This window comes from Bos javanicus, chromosome 3 (genome assembly GCF_032452875.1).
Source record: "Bos javanicus breed banteng chromosome 3, ARS-OSU_banteng_1.0, whole genome shotgun sequence".
Lineage (NCBI taxonomy): Eukaryota > Metazoa > Chordata > Mammalia > Artiodactyla > Bovidae > Bos > Bos javanicus.
This window is the reverse complement of record NC_083870.1, coordinates 92,391,128-92,411,895: the sequence shown is the minus strand read 5'-3', so window position 1 is coordinate 92,411,895 and position 20,768 is coordinate 92,391,128. Positions and strand designations below refer to the sequence as shown.

Genomic DNA, 20,768 nt, shown 5'->3' with positions numbered 1-20,768 from the left:
TCCCGCCCCACCTCTAGGTCTACGAACTTCTAGGTTGGCGAGAGGAAGTGGATCCAAACATCGCGAGTACTAGAGCGAAACGACTCCTCCCTCTGCGAGGCATGCTGGGGTATGTAGTTCTCTTCAAGCGGGAGGCGCACGGTGGTTGGGGAACTTGGTCTCGGGGAACTACCAGCTGCCCTAGGCGGTCCCGAGCCTGCCCATTCGCGGTGTATTCTGGGGAATGTGGTTTGGTTCACCCCGCCCGCCCCAACCTCCGCTGGTTGGCCTTGGACTTCAGCTGCCTGGCGGAGCTTTTACCGAGAAACTGCCAACCCTGAAAGGTGTTACGACCCCCTAAGGCCCAGGCTTGGGCCCTCAGAGGGTGCGTGCCGGAGAGGCCCAGCTGCTTGGCAGGGCTGCTTTTCTTGGTGGGTCTCACGTGCCATCGTTAGCCTTCCCCTTCCTGGGCTCCTGAGTGCTGAAGGCAGAGGAAGGTGGTGTTTCCCGTTGCTCTGGGATTAGAGCAGGACAGTCTTTAGGGTCCTTTGACCGTGGAGCATTTCCTGGAGATGATTGGTTGTTGTGAGGACCCTGCTGAGATCTGGAGGAGGTTGTTGACTATTGGTTACAAGGGGAACCCTTGGGGTTGTGGCTATAGTAGGGTAGTTGAGAGCTTCACTGAACCTGGAGGAAAGCTAACCCTACCACAACGCAACCTAAAATGGAAGAGGCTTTAGAAGTCACCAGGTTCAACGCCTGGCCCTCTACTGGTAGCCCCTTTACAGTGTGCACTAAGTTAAGTGTTAGTCGCTCAGTTGTGCCCGACTCTTTGCAACCCCATGGACAGCAGCTCACCAGGCTCCTTTGTCCATGAGATTTTTCAGGCAATGATACTGGAGTGGGTTGTCATTTCCTTCTCCAGGGGATTTTCCCAACCCAGGGATCGAACCCAGGTCTCCTGCATTGCAGGCAGATTCTTTACCGAGTGTGCACTAGGTACCTTTTAATTCAGGAAGTAGACCGATCATTGTATACAATTTTCAGTTTTAGGAAGATGTTTCATTTTTAAGAGGAAATCTTATTTTAAATTCCACCCGAGTCCTAATAATTCAAGAATGCTTCCAGAGTATGTAGAACCCAATTATGTCACTTTAGGGAGCACACATCACTGAAGTTCTGATGACCTTTTAGAACCTGCCCTCTTTGTTGAGCAGAACACGGTACAAGTACGTGAAGGTAGTTGGAGTCCCCTAGGAATGGATAAATTCGTCATTCGAACACCCAGAATCCAGAGTAGTCCTCAGAAGAAAGATCCTGGAGGAAAGATTTACAAGCAGGCCACCATTGAATCTCTGAAGGTGAGAGGGGATCCGGGAGTGGAGATGACTGGGATGGCAAGGAGGTCTGGAGGAGTTCTACTATGGAAGACCTATGTGCTTCCTCCCCACCGTGTTCCTGACTGCTCCAAATTTGTTTCCACCATGCACTATTTATCAATTTCTGGACCTTTGTTACACCCTTCTAATTACTTTAGCTTTGTGGTATGTTTCACTAACTGGTAGGATATATTATTATCTTATTATTATATATTATCTTAAATTATTCTTCTTTTGCAAGATGTTCTTGTGTATTAAATGGAATGTTCAATATGATTTGTGTACCCCGTACAAACTCAGTAAGATTGGATGATGATACCACCCCTCATATCATATTGACCGGAACTGTATCACGTGGCCTTCATAGCCACAGCTGAGACTGAAAAAGAGACTGTTAAACTGGACTCTTTGCAGCCTCAAACTGTCTGACTTATGTTGGCAAGGAAGAGGCAAGGCATCATGAATACAGTATAGACAACCAACAGTGAATCAATGAATGTAAGAACCCAATTAATGGTAATTGTTGCTTCACTTAATAGTGAAGGACAGGGGAGCCTGGAGTGCTGCAGTTCATGCGGTTGCAAAGAGTTGGACATGGCTTAGCGACTGAACAACAAGTTACTTCACTAAAAACAAGCAGAAAAGTGCTTGCAATTAGTTCCCTTTGTCATCTTGAACCTCTCCTTCTACATTACAGACTTTTTCTTTCTGATTTCCTTTTTTGCTTCCTCTTTTCTCCATTAGACTGCTAATGTTTGTGCTCTACAGAGCTTTGTCACATTTTATGTATTTGGCTAGGGTAATCTTATTCATCTTAAGGCTTGCCATGCTGATGACTGCCAAACTTGCACCTCTGGCCTAGGTTTCTGAAGAGAGTGGGATCGGGGGCTAGAGAAAAATTTACAAAGACTGTGATGGTGTGGGGGGCCTTCTGAGTACTTGACTTAAGTATTCCATTGGACTTTTAGATATACCACAGGTTTACCAGACCCAGATTAGAAAGCAATATAGGGAAGTGTAAACAAAAACCCTGGGTTCTAGGCCCTCCTGTGCAGCTGGGTGATCTTTAGCAAGTCATTTTCTAAACTGGGATCTCACTTTGTCCTTATCTAGGAAATGTGGTTGACCTATGTCAGAGTTTCTTCAAACAAATACTGTTGTCCTTTTGGGCAAGACAGTTCTTCATCATTTGAAACCATCCTGTGAGTTTTACAAAGTTGAGCATCTCAGGCCCTCAGACACTAAATGCCAGTAGCGCCTCCAACTGTGATGACCAAAAATGCCCTCATGCATTTACAAGTAGCCCTTAGTTGAGACCTACTAAGCTCAAGATGATCTTTAAAATCTCCCCTAGTTTTGAGGTTTTGTGAATTCCTAGAACACATTTCGGAGAAGGCAATGGCACCCCACTCCAGTACTCTTGCCTGGAAAATCCCATGGACAGAGGAGCCTGGTAGGCTGCAGTCCATGGGGTCACTGAGGGTCAGATACGACTGAGCGACTTCACTTTCACTTTTCACTTTCCTGCATTGGAGAAGGAAATGGCAACCCATTCCAGTGTTCTTGCCTGGAGAATCCCAGGGACGGGGGAGCCTGGTGGGCTGCTGTCTATGGGGTCGCACAGAGTCAGACAGGACTGAAGCGACTTAGCAGCAACAGCAGCAGAACACATTCAAGTGTTTAAATTGTTTTGTCAGACTATCCACAAATAATTGTAGACTGTATATTGTATATAGTCACTACTGTATATAATTCTCAGAGACAATGGTGGGCAGGACTGTAGTATCAGACTGTCTGGAAGAAAAAAAGGGATAGTAGTAATTGACCTACATGTACACTCAACATACAAACACCCAGATTCTAATATACCTTCACCTGTCCCTTCTGCCCTTGGTGTCCCCAGGTGGGCCCCAGTTGAGAATCACTGTGTGTGATGATGAGAATATGTCATGTGAAGATTGTGGAGTCAGAATAAACAACAAGCATGTAAAGTAACATTCTCCTTCAGTGCAATGGCTTTTCTTCCAAACCTCCCGTATTAACTTTATCCATATGCCAAGTAACTGGGACTAGAAATTTAGAAACCACCCTTAATTCTTTTTCTTTATATCCGATTTTCGATTTTGTCTCCTAAGAATCCTTTCTGCCCTTACATCTCTCTCTTTACATTTCAAAATCTTTTTGAATTTAGAGCAGTTCTGTGGTCTGTTAACTTTGTCTCCCTGACTTTGGCATCCACTGTCATTCCAACCTCCACACTTAAGTCAGAGAAATAAAGCTTAAAAAAAAAAATCTACCCAGGTCACCTCCTTGCCAAAGGAAACCCTTCCCTCAGTGCTTTTAAACTACCTTTCGATAAAGACGTTTCTTTACATGACACCAAAGGCTGTCTGTGACCTGGTACCTGCCTGCCCTGCTGCTCTTCTTATGTACCTTCCATTGTCAGCCACTCACAATTTCTCAAAGATATGTTCTTTCATACCTCTACACCTTTGCATATGCTGTTCTGTTTTCCTTGAATGGCTTTTTTCTCTTGTCTTAGAGGCAGTATGGTGTGGTAATTAACACAGACTCTGGAGCCAAACTGCCCGTGTTAAAATTCCAGCTCTGCCACTTAAACTACCTGTGTGACCTTGGGCAAGTTAATCTCTCTGTGTCTTTCCTTATCTGTAAAATGGGATTAATAATAATATCTATTTAATAAATGAAGTGTGAAGTGAAAGTCATTATTTTATTTTATAATAATCTATATGGAATTCTCCAGGCCAGAATACTGGAGTGAGTAGCCATTCCCTTTTCCAGGGCATCTTCCCAACCCAGGGATCGAACCCAGGTTACCCGCATTTCAGGCGGATTCTTTACCAGCTGAGCCACCAGGGAAGCCCAAATAAATAGATAAGCAACTAGGATATACTGTATAGCACAGGGAATTCTAGCCATTATTTTATAATAACCTAAAATAAGCCTCTTATCCTTCTCCATCAGAGGGCAGACAGAATGAAAATCAATTTCACAGAAGACTAACCAATCTGATCACATGGACCACAGCCTTGTCTAACTCAATGAAACTATGAGTCATGCCGTGTAGGGCTACCCAAGATGGACAGCTCGTGGTGGAGAGTTCTGACAAAATGTGGTCCACTAGAGGAGGCAATGGCAAACCACTTCAGTATTCTTGCCTTGAGAACCCCATGAACAGTATGAAAAGGCAGAAAGATAGGACACTGAGAGATGAACTCCCCAGACCAGTAGGTGCCCAATATGCTACTGGAGATCAGTGGAGAAATAACTCCAGAAGGAATAGAGAGATGGAGCAAACCAAAAACAACACCCAGTTGTGAATGTGACTGGTGATGCAAGTAAAGTCCAATGCTGTAAAGAGCAATATTGCCTAGGAATCTGGAATGTTAGGTCCATGAATCAAGGCAAATTGTAAGTGGGTCAAATAGGAGATGGCAAGAGTGAACATCAACATTTTAGGAATCAGTGAACTAAAAGACTGGGATGGGTGAATTTAACTCAGATGACCATTATATCTACTACTGTGGGCAAGAATCCCTTAGAAGAAGTGGAGTAGCCATAATAGTCAACAAAACAGTCTGAAATGCAGTACTCGGATGCAAACTCAAAAATGACAGAATGAATCTCTGTTTGTTTCCAAGGCAAACCATTCAATATCACAGTAATCCAAGTCTGTGCCCCAACCAGTAATGCCTAACAAGCTGAAGTTGAACAGTTCTGTGAAGACCTACAAGACCTTCTAGAACTAACACCCCCAAAAGATGTCCTTTTCATCATAGGGGAATGGAATGCACAAGTAGTAAGTCAGGAGATACCTGGAGTAACAGGCAAATTTGGCCTTGGAGTACAAAACGAAGCAGGGCAAAGGCTAACAGAGTTTTGCCAAGAGAATGCACTGGTCATAGCAAACACCCTCTTCCAACAACACGAGAGGACTCTACACATGGACATCACCAGATGGTCAATACCAAAATCAGACTGATTATATTCTTTGCAGCCAAAGATGGAGAAGCTCTATACAGTCAGCAAAAACAAGACCTGGAGCTGACTGTGGCTCAGATCATGAACTCCTTATTGCCAAATTCAGACTTAAATTGAAGAAAATAGGGAAAACCACTAGATAATTCGGGTATGACCTAAATCAAATCCCTTAGGATTATACAGTGGAAGTGACAAGTAGATTCAAGGGATTAGATTTTGATAGAGTGCCTGAAGAACTATGGACGGAGGTTTGTGACATTGTACAGGAGGCAGGGATCAAGACCATTCCCAAGAAAAAGAAGTGCAAAAAGGCAAAATGGTTGTCTGAGGAAGCCTTACAAATAGCTGAGAAAAGAAGAGAAGCGAAAGGCAAAGGAGAAAAGGAAAGATATACCCATTTGAGTGCAGAGTCCCAAAGAATAGCAAGGAGAGACAAAAAGCCTTCCTCAGTGATCAGTGCAAAGAAATAGAGGAAAACAATAGAATGGGAAAGACTAGAGATCTTCAGCAATACGTGAACTGTGAACTCCCAGATGTTCAAGTTGGTTTTAGAAAAGGCAGAGGAACCACAGATCAAATTGCCAACATCCGCTGGATCATGGAAAAAGCAAGAGAATTCCAGAAAAACATCTGTTTCTGCTTTATTGACTATGCCAAAGCCTTTGTGTGGATCACAATAAACTGGAAAATTCTGAAAGAGATGGGAATACCAGACCACCTGACCTGGCTCTTGAGAAACCTATATGCAGGTCAGGAAGCAACAGTTAGAACTGGACATAGAACAACAGACTGGTTCCAGATAGGAAAAGGAGTACGTCAAGGCTGTATATTGTCACCCTGCTTATTTAACTTATATGCAGAGTACATCATGAGAAATGCTGGGCTGGAAGAAGCACAAGCTGGAATCACGATTGCTGGGAGAAATATCAATAACCTCAGATTTGCAGATGACACCACCTTTATGGCAGAAAGTGAAGAGGAACTAAAAGCCTCTTGATGAAGGTGAAAGAGGAGAGTGAAAAAGTTGGCTTCAAGCTCAACATTCAGAAAATGAAGATCATGGCATCCGGTCCCATCACTTCACGGGAAACAGATGGGTAAACAGTGGAAACAGTGTCAGACTTTATTTTGGGGGGCTTCAAAATCACTGCAGATGGTGATTGCAGCCATGAAATTAAAAGACGCTTACTCCTTGGAACAAAAGTTATCACCAAGAAAATAGGGAAAACCACTAGATCATTCAGGTATGACCTAAATCAAATCCCTTAGGATTATACAGTGGAGGTGACAAATAGATTCAAGGGATTAGATTCTGATAGATTGCCTGAAGAACTATGGACGGAGGTTCGTGACATTGTACAAGAGGCAGGGATAGAGACCATCCCTAAGAAAAAGAAATGCAAAAAGGCAAAATGGTTGTCTGAGGAATTCACATTCAAAATATAGCATATTCAAAAGCAGAGACATTACTTTGTCCACAAAGGTCCGTCTAGTCAAGGCTATGGTTTTTCCAGTGGTCATGTATGGATGTGAGAGTTGGACTGTGAAAGTTGAGTGCAGAAGAATTGGTGCTTTTGAACTGTGGTGTTGGAGAAGACTCTTGAGAGTCCCTTGGACTGCAAAGAGATCCAACCAGTCCATCCTAGAGGAAATCAGTCCTGAATATTCATTGGAAGGACTGATGCTGAAGCTGAAACTCCAATACTTTGGCCACCTGATGCGAAGAGCTGACTCATTTGAAAAGACCCTGATGCTGGGAAAGATTGAAGGCAGGAGGAGAAGGGGATGAGAGAAGATGAGATGGCTGGATGGCATCACTGGCTCGATGGACATGAGTTTGAGTAAGCTCCGGCAGTTGGTGGTGGACAGGGAAGCCTGGCGTGCTGCAGTCCATGGGGTCACAAAGAGTCGATGCAACTGAACTGAAGTGAAAGTTGCTCAGTTGTGTCCGACTGTTTGCGACCTCATGGCAGTCCTTGGAATATCCAGTCCTTGGAATTCTCCAGGTCAGAATACCAGAGTCCATAGCCTTTCCCTTCTCCAAGGAATCTTTCCAACCCAGGAATCAAACCCAGGTCTCCCGCGTTGCAGACAGATTCTTTACCAGCTGAACCACAAGAGAAGCCCAAGGATATTGGAGTGGGTAGCCTATCCCATTTCCAGCGGAGTTTCCTGACCCAGGAATCAACCCGGGTCTCCTGCATTGCAGGTGGATTCTTTACCAACTGAGCTATCAGGGAAGCCTCATCTACTTAATAAGCTCATTGCAAAGTTTGAATGAGTCAATATATGTAAAGTGCTTGGAGCAGTACCTGGTTAGTACTAAGTACTATGTAAGGGTTTGTTGTTATCAGCTACTTTATGAAATCTTTTGTCCCCGTGACCTAGTAAAGAGTCTCCTCTGTTATAAGGTCTTTCCTCGCCACCCTCTGTCCCCCAACCCTCTGTCCCTCAAATACAGAGCCAATGTAACAACTCCCTTCTCTAAGCTATCCCGTTTCTTAACATGCCCCATTAGTGCACTTGTTGTACTTGTGCTATGTAAAAGGTGTTTTTCTTTTTTAGTTGGAGGATAATTACTTTACAGTATTGTGATGGAAACGTGTTCCTTTCCATGCGTGTGTCCTGGTATACTGTCTGCATCTGGAAAGACTGTCTTAATGTTTTTGTGGCCCCAGAAGCTGTCATGGGACTTGGCATATAGAAGGCCATGGTGCATTTTTCTGAATGACCAAATGAGCTAAAACTTTAAACGCCTGGACTTGGCATATGAAACCCTTTCTCTTCTGTTCTGTCTGAGGTGCCATTTCACCTTATCTCTTATAGCTCCCCTTTAACAGGAATGCATTCCAGCCACGCCTCACTTCTTGCTCTTCTTTTTCTAAGTTCCTCTTTTTCATGTCTCCAGGGCTTTGACTTGATGCTGATCCCCTTTCCTGCATCTTTTGCAGAGTGAATTGCTGCTCATTTGTCAACCCACTCAAGTGAATCTTAGATTATAAACTTCATAAATACAGGGACCTTGGACGTTTTATTTACCTCTCTACCCTTGGACCTAAGACAGTGTTCGGCACATATTAAGTGGTTAGTAAATACTTGTTAAAAAAGTGAATCCTGAAATGCTTTCTGGGGAGTTAATCTTTCCCTCTTTGATGTTCTCTTAGCACTTGGTTCAAATATCTGTTTTAGCACTTACCTTACTGTATTGCAATTGCCTGATTACCTGTAGTTTCCCCAGTCTATCATGAACTATTAGGACTGGGACTGCAGTATCATACTGTGTTCTGATTCTGCTCTAAGGCCTAACACAGGGTCGGCCACATTGTATGTAAAGATTTATTGAGTAAACAATAATCATTATTATTTGGGGATGTTCTTGCTGGGTCTAGACAGTAGGCTGCTCCACAAATGCTATTGTGAAACAGCTTTATACTCAGTTCTATGCTAGGTACTCTAAAGAACATAAGAAAAATTTAAGATAAAAGTATAAGCCTTGATGGGACTTCTTCTTAGGACAGCATTAATAAGTAATGATACAAAATCATATATGATCCATTAAAAAATTGTTGTTTAGACAATAAGGATCAAGAGTTAAGAGAGGAGAGAGCTCAGTGTCTGTTTTAGGGGTTAGAGTGCCTTAAATAGATGGAAAGATTTGGCTAGGTAGAGGGAAGTTAGTGACATCTAGCCATTCAATAAGTTGTACCTCCTATTCCCTTTCCTTTAGGCATGCGCGCATGGTTACTTTCCTGTGTGCTCAGTACAAATTAAAAACAAGTTAAATTTGAATTCTAGAGAGTTAGCTAGATCCACGTTTTTCCAAGTGACTTCCCACACACCACCATTATGTTTTAATGCTAAGAATTTGCTGAATGTTCAAGCCTCAATTTCCTTATCAGTAACATCAGAAATAGTATCTCACCTTCAGGGTTGTTATGAGGGCTAAATAAATAAATGCATGTTGAAAGGGCTAAGCATTGTGCCTGGCACAAAATAAAAACTAATAAGTAGTTCTCTCTTTTCTTATATGGAAAAAAAAGAGGCTTGTGTAGTAAGCCTAGAGCTGAGAATGATGGTGGTGATGGTGATGATAATAGTAATGATTACGGCTTACATTTATTGAGCCTATTCCTATGGGCCAGGCATTGTGCTAAGTGCTTTACACATAATAATTCTAATTCTAATAATAGCACTGTGAAATGGATGCTTTTATCATTTATATTTTACAGATGAAAAAAGTCTAAGGCACAGAGAGATTAAGTAGCTTGTCCAAAGTCATGAAGCTCTCAGTGGTAGAGCTGGGATTTGAACTAGACAATCTGGTTCCACAGTCTGCCTCCTATAGGGAGAACTAAAAAAAATTGGAGGTTTCTGAATGCCAGCAAAGGAGGTATAAAAATCTTGGGATATTAGGACCATTGTACTTCTGTTATCAGCATATTAGAAGTAATTTTGCCATAGCCTTATCACAGTCAATGAAAGTGCTACTCAATAGAGCTCATGTGGTGTACATTTGAATAGTAAAGGTTAATTTGGTTAATCTCTTCTTACTCCCTAAGGGAAAGTGATTTCTTCTGTTGGTTGCAATAGGAGATTTTTTAAATTGAAAGAGTCTGAAATATGCCTGTTATTTTAGGTTCTGCACTTAAGAATGCTCTGTAAGCCTTCACTCCCCTTATAGGATTGACTAGCCAATATTGTCCCTGCCCCCACCAGTGGAATGATGCCCATGTTATTGCTCATGAGCGAAGCATTTTCCCTCATTGGTTTTATCAAACCTTGTATTTCAGCCATCCACAACTATAGGACCAAATGGGATTTTGGAAGCACCTTTTCTTTCTGGCAGTAACCATTCCACTACTCATAGTAGCTTTCCCATTGATATTTCATGTCCACTTCCCTTTTTTTCCTCTAAATATTTCAGATAAGAACTTGCAGTATCTATTTTGGGGCTCATATTTGGACAGAAATAGAGAAACATTCTTTGTAAGTATGTAGAATTCTTCTCTGAAACTAATTGCTATATTTCTCTATTTTTGGTCTAATATTTCAGATCTGAAGACCACTATACTTAGTCCTTGAGGGTAGAAATAACTGTTCAGTTACATCTGCTGATCCCCTGGAAAAGGAAATGGCAACCCACTCCAGTACTCTTGCCTAGAAAATTCCACGGATGGAGGAGCCTGGTGGGCTACAGTCCATGGGGTCACAAAGAGTTGGACACGACTAAGCAACTTCACTTCTTCTTCTTATATCTACTGTGCATTGGGGATAGAGAAATAAGAAATTGTTCTGGCCCTCAACTTGTTCATAGTCTAGTGGAGAAGACAGCCTTGTAGATAACTATTTGCAGAAAGCACGTATGCAGTAATTGATGTCTTTGCAGATTCCATGGGAGTTTGGTTAAATGTGGTTGGAGAGAGGCAAGAAAGTCTTTGTATAGTAGTTGATTCTTTAATGTCTTTAAGAATAAACAGATGTTTATCATGTGATTCAGGCGAAGAAAGAGCATCCCAGGCAGAGGATGTCAAATACTGTGATTTGTTTAGGCAGTTTCAAATTGTTTGATGTATGTTGAGCCAATGGTGAGGCTGAAAAGGGTGTCAAGAGCCAGGTCATGTAAGGCCTTTTATGTCATGCTAAAGAGCTTAAACGTCTCTAGTTCCATATGTTGAAATAATCTGATGTGGAACCCCCAACCTCATTCCAGCCATGTAGAAATGCTCAATAAAAAATATCCAATACAGGAATTACCCTGGCATGCCATACAGCAATTAAGACTCTATTGCAGGGGCCCGGGTTTGATCCCTGGTTAGGAACTAAGATCACGCATGCCACATTGTGCGACCAAAAAAAAAAAAAACCACCAGCAAAAAGTCTCCAGAACAGACCTGAGATTGAAAAGAAAAAAGAGAAACCCTCAGGTGCCAGGAAGAGAGAGGAAATCCAAATGCAGAGCTATAAGTGGGAGCTGAAGGCAAACCTTAGAGATATTTCAGGTTTGGTTCCAGACCACTGCAACAAAGCGGATTTTTTTGGTTTCCCAGTTAATATAAAAGTTATGTTTGAACTATACTGTATAATCTGTTAAGTGTACAATGGCGTTATGTTTAAAAACATGTACATACCTTAATTTAAAAATATTTTATTGCTAAAAAATGCTAACCATCATCTGAGCCTTCAGTGAGTTGGAATCTTTTTGCTGGGTCTTGCCTTTTGGAGGGTCTTGCCTAGATATTGATGGCTGCTAACTGATGAGGGTGGTGGTTGCTAAAGGTTAGGGCGCCTGCGGCAGTTTCTTAAAACACTGAAGTTTGCCATATCAACTGACCCTTCCTTTCATGAATGATTCTCTATAGTGTGCAATGCTGTTTGATAGTATTTTACTCACAGTAGAACTTTCAGAATTGAAGTCAATCCTACCAGACTCTGCTGCTGCTTTATCAGCTAAGTTTATGTGATATTCTACATCCTTCCTTGTCGTTTCAGCAGACTTCACAGCATCTTCACCAGGAGTAGATTCCATCTCAAGAAACCTTTGCTTATCCATAAGAAGTAACTCCTTATCTATTGAAGTTTAATCATGGGATTGCAGCAATTCAGTCATATCCTCAACTCCACTCATAATTCTAGTTCTCTTGCACTTTCCACCACATTGGCAGTTACTTCTTTCACTGAAGTTTAGAACTCCTCAAAGTCATTCATGAAGTTTGGAATCAACTTTTTCCAAACTCCAGTTAATGTTGATATTTTGACTTAATCTCATGAATCATGAATATTCTTAACTGCATCTGGAATGGTGAACTCTTTCCAGAAGATTTTCAATTTACTTTGCACCAGAAAGATCACTATGTATGGTAGCTATAGCCTTACGAAATGTATCTCTAATGTATTTCTCCATGTGTGTATCCTAGAAATATATTTCTAGGACTTGAAAGTCAAAATTACTCCTTGCAACAGAATGGATGTTGTGTTCGTAGGCATGAAAACAACATTAGTTTCATTGTACATCTCTGTAAGAGCTCTTGAGTGAACAGGTTCATTAGTCAATGAGTAGTGATATTTTGAAAGGAATCTTTTTTTCTGAGTAATAGGTCTTGACAGTGGGCCTAAACTATTCAGTAAATCATGTTGTAAACAAGTGTGCTGTCATCTAGGCTTTGTTACATTTATAGAGCCCAGGAAGAGTAATTTGCATAATTAAGGGCCCAAGGATTTTCAAAATGACAAGCGAGCATTGGCTTCTACTTTAAGTCGCCAGCTACATTAGTCCTAACAAGAGAGTCAGCCAGTCCTTTGAATCTTTGAAGTTAGGCATTGACTTCTCCTCTCTAGCTATGCAAGTTCCAGATGTCATCTTCTTCCAGTATGAGACTGTTCTATCTACATTGAAAATCTGTTGTGTAGTGTTCATTAATTGTCTTAGATCCTCTGGATAGCTTGCTACAGTTTCTGCCTTAGCACTTGCTGCTTTACTTTGCACTTGTATGTTATGGAAACAACTTCTTCCCCTAAACCTCATCAACCAACCTCTGCTAGCTTCAAACTTTTCTTCTGCAGTTGCCTCACCTTCATAGACTCGAAGAGCATTAGGGCCTTGCTCCAGATTAGGCTTTGGCTTATAGGAATGTTGTAGTTAGTTTGATCTATGCAGACCACTAAAATGTTATCATATCAGCATTAAGTCTGTTCTGCTTTCTTATCATTTGTGTGTTCACTGGAGTAGCACTTTTAATTTCTATCAGGAACTTTTCCTTTGCATTTATGACTTGGTTAACTATTTGATGCAGAACACCTAGCTTTTGGCCTGTCTTGGTTTTCAACATATTTTCCTCACTAAGCTTAGTCATTTCTAGCTTTTGACTTTAAGTGAGAGTCAAGCTACTCTTCCTTTCACTTTAACACTTAGAGGCCATTTTAGTGCTGTTAATTAATCTAATTTCAGTATTGCTGGGTCTCAGGGAATCAGGAAGCCCAAGGAGCAGACAGAAATGGGGAAATGACTCGTTGGTGGAGCACTCAAAATATTTATCAGCTAAGTTTGCTGTCTTACATGGGCATGGTTTATGGCACCCCCCAAAACAATTAAAATAGTAACATCAAAGATCATTGATCACAGGTCATAATAAATATAATAATAATGGAGAAAGTTTGAAACGTTGCAGGAATTATCAAAATATGACAGACACGAAGTGAGCATTTGTTGGAAAAAATAGCATCTGTAGGCTTGCTCAATGCAGGATTGCCACAAACCTTCAATTAGTTAAAAAAAAAAAAAAAGCAATATCTGCAAAGTGCAGTAAAGTGAAGTGCAGTAATACAAGGTACGCTTCTATATAGTTTTATGGAAACCAGGTACAGAGTTTGGGGGCTGGGATTTTAGGGCCAGTATGAGGATAGCAGATAAGGACCTGGAAGTCAACATAGGGCTACCATATTTTTGAAAAATGAACTAGAAAAATTCCATCCACTAGTCTAAGGAATCAGCATGAAGATTGTATCGTGTCAGGGTTTGGGTTCAAAAAAAGTTGACCCCATAATAAACTAGAACCTCACGATTATTACTGTGTGTGTGTGTATTTAACTTCATACTGTCTACAGAGCTGAAAAATTAACATAAAAACTGGTCCAGAACCAGGGAAATCCAAGGGCCTTGACAAAGGCAAAGGTGAGATTTCCATGTTAAGATACTTCTAAGCCTAGAGTACATAGGATTCCCATGGAAAACATTAAAAGTGTACTCATGGTCAAAACTTACAAAACTTACAGTAAAATAAATCACCAGGAGGGAGAATGAGCAGGTAGATTTAAGTAATAGAATTTCTACTCCAGGAAACATAGGTAGCAGTCTAAAAGAGATCTTAAATGTGTTAAAAATATTCACAGAGATAAAGAAAGGAATAGAAATGGTAAGGATAGGATAGTATGAAAAAAATGGGCAGATTTAGAGAGAAAAAAAACAGAATTTGTCCAATGAAAAAGCATATTTGTTGACAAATACATTGGACAGGTTAAAAGTAAAGTCATAGCTATGGAGAGAAATACTGAATTGAAAGCTGAAAAAAAAAGTATTAATCACTCAGTCATGTCTGACTCTGCGACCCCATGGACTGTAGCCCGCCAAACTCCCCTGTCCATGAAATTCTCCAGGCAAGAATACTGGAGTAGCCATTCTCTTTTCCAGGGGATCTTCTCAACCCAGGGATTGAACCTGGGTCTCCTGCATTGCAGGTAGATTCTTTACCATCTAAGCTACCAAGGAAGCCCAAATTGAAAGCTAGACCTGAGGAAATCACTAGAATGCATCCCACAGAACTAGAAATATGGCAGAAAAGTTAAGAGACTTGAAGGACAGGCAAAGAGACCACATATATTTCTAACAGGAGTTTTCTATAATGTAGAGACTTGGTATAGATTTCATTGAGTATCTTAAAAACTGTAGGGACAAACACTAAAATGATAGAAATAGAATGTATAACTTCCAAGACATGAGAGGAAAAACAAGATTAAGGAAAACTCGGGCTGTTAAAGAAAAGATAAGAAAGGAAGAAAAAAGGCAAAGAGAAAGTATGTCCAGTATATCAGGAATGATGATAAATGCAAATGGATTAACCATGCCTATTAAAAAATAGAAATTTTCAGATTGGATGGGGAAGGAGGAGCAAAATAAAGCAGCCATAAGTTACTAAAGCATGACCCAGAAAAGTTGAAAGTGAAGGATAGAAGACATACGAATATATAATAGGCAGGAGTTCACTAAAGCAGTGTTTATAATAGGAAAAATATGAGGGGGAGAAAATGCTAAATATGCATTAGGGGAATAGATTTTAATACACTGAGACATTGTATATAAAAATAATGGAATAATATTCAATACTATCAAAATGGATCAACTGGGTTTATACACATCAGTATGGGTGAGTCAAACTATATTGAGTGAGAAGTGCAAGTTGCATAATATATTTATATCTACTTCCTACTGAAAATATCCCTTGCTGCTGCTAAGTCGCTTCAGTTGTGTCCGACTCTGTGCGACCCCATAGACAGCAGCCCACCAGGCTCCACCATCCATGGGATTCTCCAGGCAAGAACACTGGAGTGGGTTGCCATTTCTTTCTGCAATGAATGAAAGTGAAAAATGAAAGTGAAGTCGCTCAGTCATGTCTGACTCTTTAGCGACCCCATGGACTCCTACCAGGCTCCTCTGTCCATGGCATTCTCCAGGCAAGAGTACTGGAGTGGGTCTTCAGTATTTTGCCTTCTCCGAAAATATCCCTTACCTAGCTTCATTCATTTGTCTTTCATGCCATTTAACACCAATGTTATTTTATATTGTAACAGGCCATAGAAAAGTCCTCTGTCTCAATTTTGGTTAGGGTTCCTAAGGACTGAAAACAAAGTGTGTGTGTGTGCATGCCAAGTCGCTTCAGTCGTGTCTGACTCTGCGACCCCATGGAATGTAGTCTGCCGAGCTTCTATGTCCACGGGATTCTCCAGGCAAGAATACTGGAGTGGATTGCCATACCCTCCTCCAGGGAATCTTCCCCACCCAGGGATCGAACCCATGTCTCTTAGGTCTCCTGCACTAGCAGATGGGTTCTTTACTACTAGCGTCACCTGGGAAGCCTTGAGAACAAAGCATTAGGTATAAAGTGGTGTTCCCAAAAGTTATTCTAAACCATCTGTGCAGAACTTGTGAAGGCATGATGTGAAGACCAGTTTTGGAATCCTGAACCTATCACCTATCTTAGGTAATAAGGAAAGTTGAAGGTAAAGAAAGAAAGGAATGAAAATTCCTTTGGATAAAATGGGATGGCTGTGGTATTTTCTTTTGGAGAACTTGACCTCAGTTCCTGGCGTTGGTAGACAGAGACCAGACCTGTGCCTGGGAAAGTCTAAAACCAGAAGGTTTTTACTGATGCCACTGAAAGGGAAGTGGTTGCATTTGGAAGGCTGTTATGCTCAGAGTTTTTCAGGGCAAAGATGCGGGCATAGCAGAGATAATACTGGTTAACCTGGAGTTGAATTAAAGGGGCTTGGTTCACAAGGATCCTTGGAAGGGTAATGGGACCCCTTCAGAGAATGTATGAAGCTGGTTGCCAGAAGCTGGAGACTTAGGGTAGACCTGTATGTGGCTGGCTGGAAGAGACCTTGCCAGTGCTGTGGGAATACCACAGGTGAGAGCTCAACCCTGGGAGCCGCCATGGGACCACAGAAACAGCTCACGAGAGAGAGTCAGCTTTTGACTATCTGCCAAGTCTAGAGAGTACTGAAACCTGGTGAGCACAGCATCGCAACCAAAAGTAAGGCTTTTCCTGTCTGTTACTGTTCCTCCTTTTCCCAGTTTCAAACCTGGAAGGATCAGAGACTAAAGCAAACAAGCAGCTGGGGAAGGAGGAGAAGCAAAGATGGGGAAATAGAGAAGTCCCCAGACATCCCCTTCTCCCAGCACAGGCAGCTAGGCTAGACCCTGCCCAGGGCGGTAAATGAAGACTTTTTGGGGTTTCTTTTTATTGAACTATCACAGGCATGTAGAAAAGTAGACAAATCATGAGTGTACATCTTAAAGATTTTCACAGAACACATTTGTGTCACCAGTATCCAGATCAAGAAACAGGACATGAACCAGAAGCCCCTGTGCCCCTTCCCAGACCCTAACCGGCCCACCACCCCGAGGTATAATGATACAAAACAAGAAACAAAACTTTTTTGTTATTATAAAAGCAACTTTATTTTTTGTCTCCCAGTTTATTTTAAAAAATTGTTAGTGAAAATAATTTTAAGTGCAACATAGTACAAAGACATTCCTCATCCCTTTCACCTGGATTGCTTGTTAATATTTTACAGTTAATGGAAAGATTCATGTCAACTTTAAGATGGTAGTTTTTTCTAGATATGGAAGGAAGGGATTAAAGGGTAAAGGGTGTAAGGAGACTTGAACTATACAGTGTTTTATTGTTTTATGTGAAATGGCAAAATGTAACTCTTTCATTATAAGTGGTCGAGTTACTCTAACTTTTTGTGTTTGAAGTTTTAAAAATTCTTCATACAAGAGAAGGTTTGAGTTTTACCATCTGGGAAGTAGGAAGCTGTTGAAGTGTGCTTTTTATTGTTGAAATAACTATGTCTTTATGACTTCTCTGCTCTCTGTCCTCCCCTATGGATTAAGACACTTAAGTGAGCTATAGGGTTGGTTCACCTCAGCATCGTTTTTCTTTTCTTCTCTTCCTTTTTGCCTCTCAGTGCTAAGTGCCCCGTGGTGTCCGACATGGTAAGATTAAAACTTGCACTTTTCCTAATAGATGTAACTCTCTTCCTGATTTGCAGTAAGCAGGGGCTGCTTTTAAGCAATTACCCATCATTTGGGGCCATCAATATACTGTGCTTTGGTTCAGGTCATAATCAATAATTCATATGTCAGTAGGAGCCCCATTAGCTCAGGTGAAGGCAGATGTCTTTCTAATGAAAATGTTCCATTTTCCAAATGACTTTTCTTTTTCCCAGAGAGTTGTGGTTATAGAAGACATAAAAAGATGGAAAACTATGTTGGAGCTTCCTGATCAAAGCAAAGAGAATCTAGTCGAAGCCTTACGAGAATTAAAGAAGAAAATACCTTCCAGAGAAGTGTTAAAGTCAACAAAGATAGGTATGTTCCTTCTGAATTTTATGAGAAGTACTTCTGTTTTATCTCCTTCCTCCTTCCTCCCTCTCGCAAACATAGTTATCTATCATATCAGTACTTCTCAAACTATCTGTGGTGAGAGACCATTGTTTAAAAAATTCTCCATTGATTGTAGACTAATACTTTTATAGTATAATAAAATTAACAATTAAATGAAATTAAAATATGCAGAGTGCAAGCCCTATTTCTAAAAAAATTAGATTCAACAGATGTGGAAGTACTTTGTCAGACTACTATAAAAGTTTCTAAATGCTTACTTCAGTTTCTGTACTTATTGCATGATCTGTGGGTAATGTTTTGAGTGTGCTTGATGCTGGGTGTGCAAAAATGAAGAAGACATGATTGTGACCTCAAGGAATTTAGGGTTTGGTGGAGAAACCAGCAAGTAGACAAGTGTAAGTAGTAAAATAGTTTAGATTAAAAATTAAAATATATGAATAATGTCTGTGGTACCATTCTGATCTGTGCAAGGTGTATGCTGGCACAGAGAACAGAGTAGTCTTACATCTGGGGAATTCAGAAAAAACTCCGTAGAAGAGGCAACAGGTCACTTAAATCTTGGCTTTTCTGTCTTAAGTAGAAGTAACTTCCAAAGCATGGTTTGTAAAAGCAAAATGATAGCATCTTACATCACTTATTACAGCATTGGAGTTATCTTAAGAGGTAAGTCAGGAACTACATCGAATTACCGTTCTAGTACAGTACACAACTGTGAATAATATGCAAGGGAGGGCCAACATGTGTTCCTCAAGCTGCTCCCAAGTCCCCAGGGAGTCCAGGGTAGTCATTCACAGCTGCTGTGCTTGCCCTCACCCGTGCAGCCATTGCCTTCTCTGCCTCCCCTTGACCTCTTGTTCATGAGAAGCAGGAGAGAGAGTAGCTTCAGACTGGCGCTAACAGCTGGCAAGAGCTGTGTGAAATCCCCCAGAGGTTCCCCCAAGAGTCTTGAGAGTTGCACCCCTGTAATATAAACCAGAATCTGAGAAAATTAGATGCTTAAAGAACATAAAACCCTATCATTATAGCCAAGGAGATTCTCCCATCTGCTGCTGGATTTTCTCTTTATAGGTTGTGGTCACTAGAGGGCAATAAGACCATTCATATGAGCAGATAAGGTATTTCCACCAGTAGAGGGTACTAGTGGTTAATATTTTATGATGTGTACATGTACATATGTGTATATATATGTTCATATTTAGGCACACCGCAAATACACTTACAATCAGATCTTAAATATCGACATAATAGACTGGAATTATCCTACACTACAGAACAGATGACAGTTTTAAAAATCATTTCTGTTTGTCCTTTGAGTACAGTTGCAAGTATGCTAAGTACAATTACGAGTATGCTTTCAAGAATGGGCGTGTCTGATGTTCAGGAATTTCAATTCAAGGATCATAATGAAACCACAGCAAGGGGGTATGACTTAGGAGGACCTGGAAACCATCCAACATTTGAGTCTTGACCTTATCCCAGGCCTTGCCTAAGGTTGTGTGGAATATAAGGGTTCCTCGGTTCCTTTGTAGTTATGTTAGGTGCTAGCCTGAAGATTCATTTGTATCATTGCCTGAGAATGTTTACATTCTCCCACCTTTAGAGTCCTTCCTGTCCCTGTCCCATGAGATTTCTGTGAGTGCTCTGATGATAAGGAGAAGTTAGATCAAGGAGTACGTGTGTTGAGAGTAGAGAAGATGTTAAAGAATGTGTCATGCAGGACTATGTCATGTGAGCTGTACAGAGAGAGCATGGTGCATTGCAGAGACTAAAAGCAGTCTGGTATATTTGAAATGTAATCAGTTAGAGAGTCTGGATCAGATGGAAAAGACTCTTTGTAAGTCATTTGAAACTGTTTGGTCTTAGGCATGAGTTTGGGTTTATGGCAGGCTGTCCCCCAGGCCTCTCATAGCATCCCATGACAGAGCAAACTGGCCCCAAACCATTGCCTGGCCTCTGTCTGTAGGCTGCAGGCACTGAAGTGGGTTGCACAGTGGGAAAAAAACCCGAAAATGTTGTCTTAGCATGTGTATTAGTTACCTGTCTCTGTGTAAAAATTACCCCCATGTTTAGCAGCTAAAGTATTTGTTGTCTCACACAGGTTTTCTGAGGGTCAAGAATCTGGGAGCTGTTTATCTGAGTACTTCTGACTCATGGTCTGTTAAGAGGTTACAGTCAAGCTGTTGACTGGGGCTGTAGTCATCTGAAAGCTTGAGCAGGGCTTGAAGATCTGCTCCTAATGGGTCACTTACAGGATTGCTTATAGAAGGCCTCAGTTTCTTATCAGCCCTATGCCTGGGCTTATATCTTTATAGGGCTGCTCATGGCATCATGGTTGACTTTCTCCAGAGTAAGTGATCCAAGAGAGAATAACCAAGATGGAAACCACAGTATCTTTTATCATCTTATCTTGGAAGTGACATACCATTGCTTCCATTATATTCTGTTGATCACACAGACCAACCTGGGTACAGCTTGGGAGACAACTACACGTGGGTTATGAACACCAAGAGGTGAGGATCACTGGGGCTGTCTTGTAGACTGGCTATCACAGCATGTGTTTCTTTAAATTTAACCTAGATATATTCTTCTTTCTGGACCTGCGGATTTATGTTCATTTGTAGAAGTTTTACAGTGGTTATCTCTTCAAAGCACCTCCTTTTCATTGTCTTGGGATTCTACAATTAGAAATAGGTTAGAGCTTTAATTTTCCATTTTCTTTAGCTCAT

General features: G+C 41.1%; 1 protein-coding gene and 1 non-coding gene across 4 annotated transcripts in view; both read left to right on the top strand.

Annotated features, from left to right (window-relative positions):
* Positions 1-18: 18 nt before the first annotated feature.
* The window catches only part of TCEANC2 (transcription elongation factor A N-terminal and central domain containing 2), a 44,158-nt gene continuing 23,408 nt past the window's right edge, over positions 19-20,768 (top strand). The window contains exons 1-3 of one of the 3 annotated variants that reach the window (XM_061411865.1): positions 19-109; positions 1,197-1,340; positions 17,865-18,006. In XM_061411865.1, coding sequence (XP_061267849.1) covers positions 1,239-1,340; positions 17,865-18,006 — 244 coding nt within the window. In that variant the 5' untranslated portion in view covers positions 19-109; positions 1,197-1,238. Of the gene's footprint in view, positions 110-147; positions 411-1,196; positions 1,341-17,864; positions 18,007-20,768 lie in introns of those variants that run through there. The other 2 variants (XM_061411867.1, XM_061411864.1) reach the window with 2 other exon arrangements.
* LOC133245454 (small nucleolar RNA SNORA42/SNORA80 family) lies at positions 19,906-20,035 on the top strand. The gene has a single exon (XR_009735711.1). It is a non-coding gene; the product is annotated as a small nucleolar RNA SNORA42/SNORA80 family (small nucleolar RNA).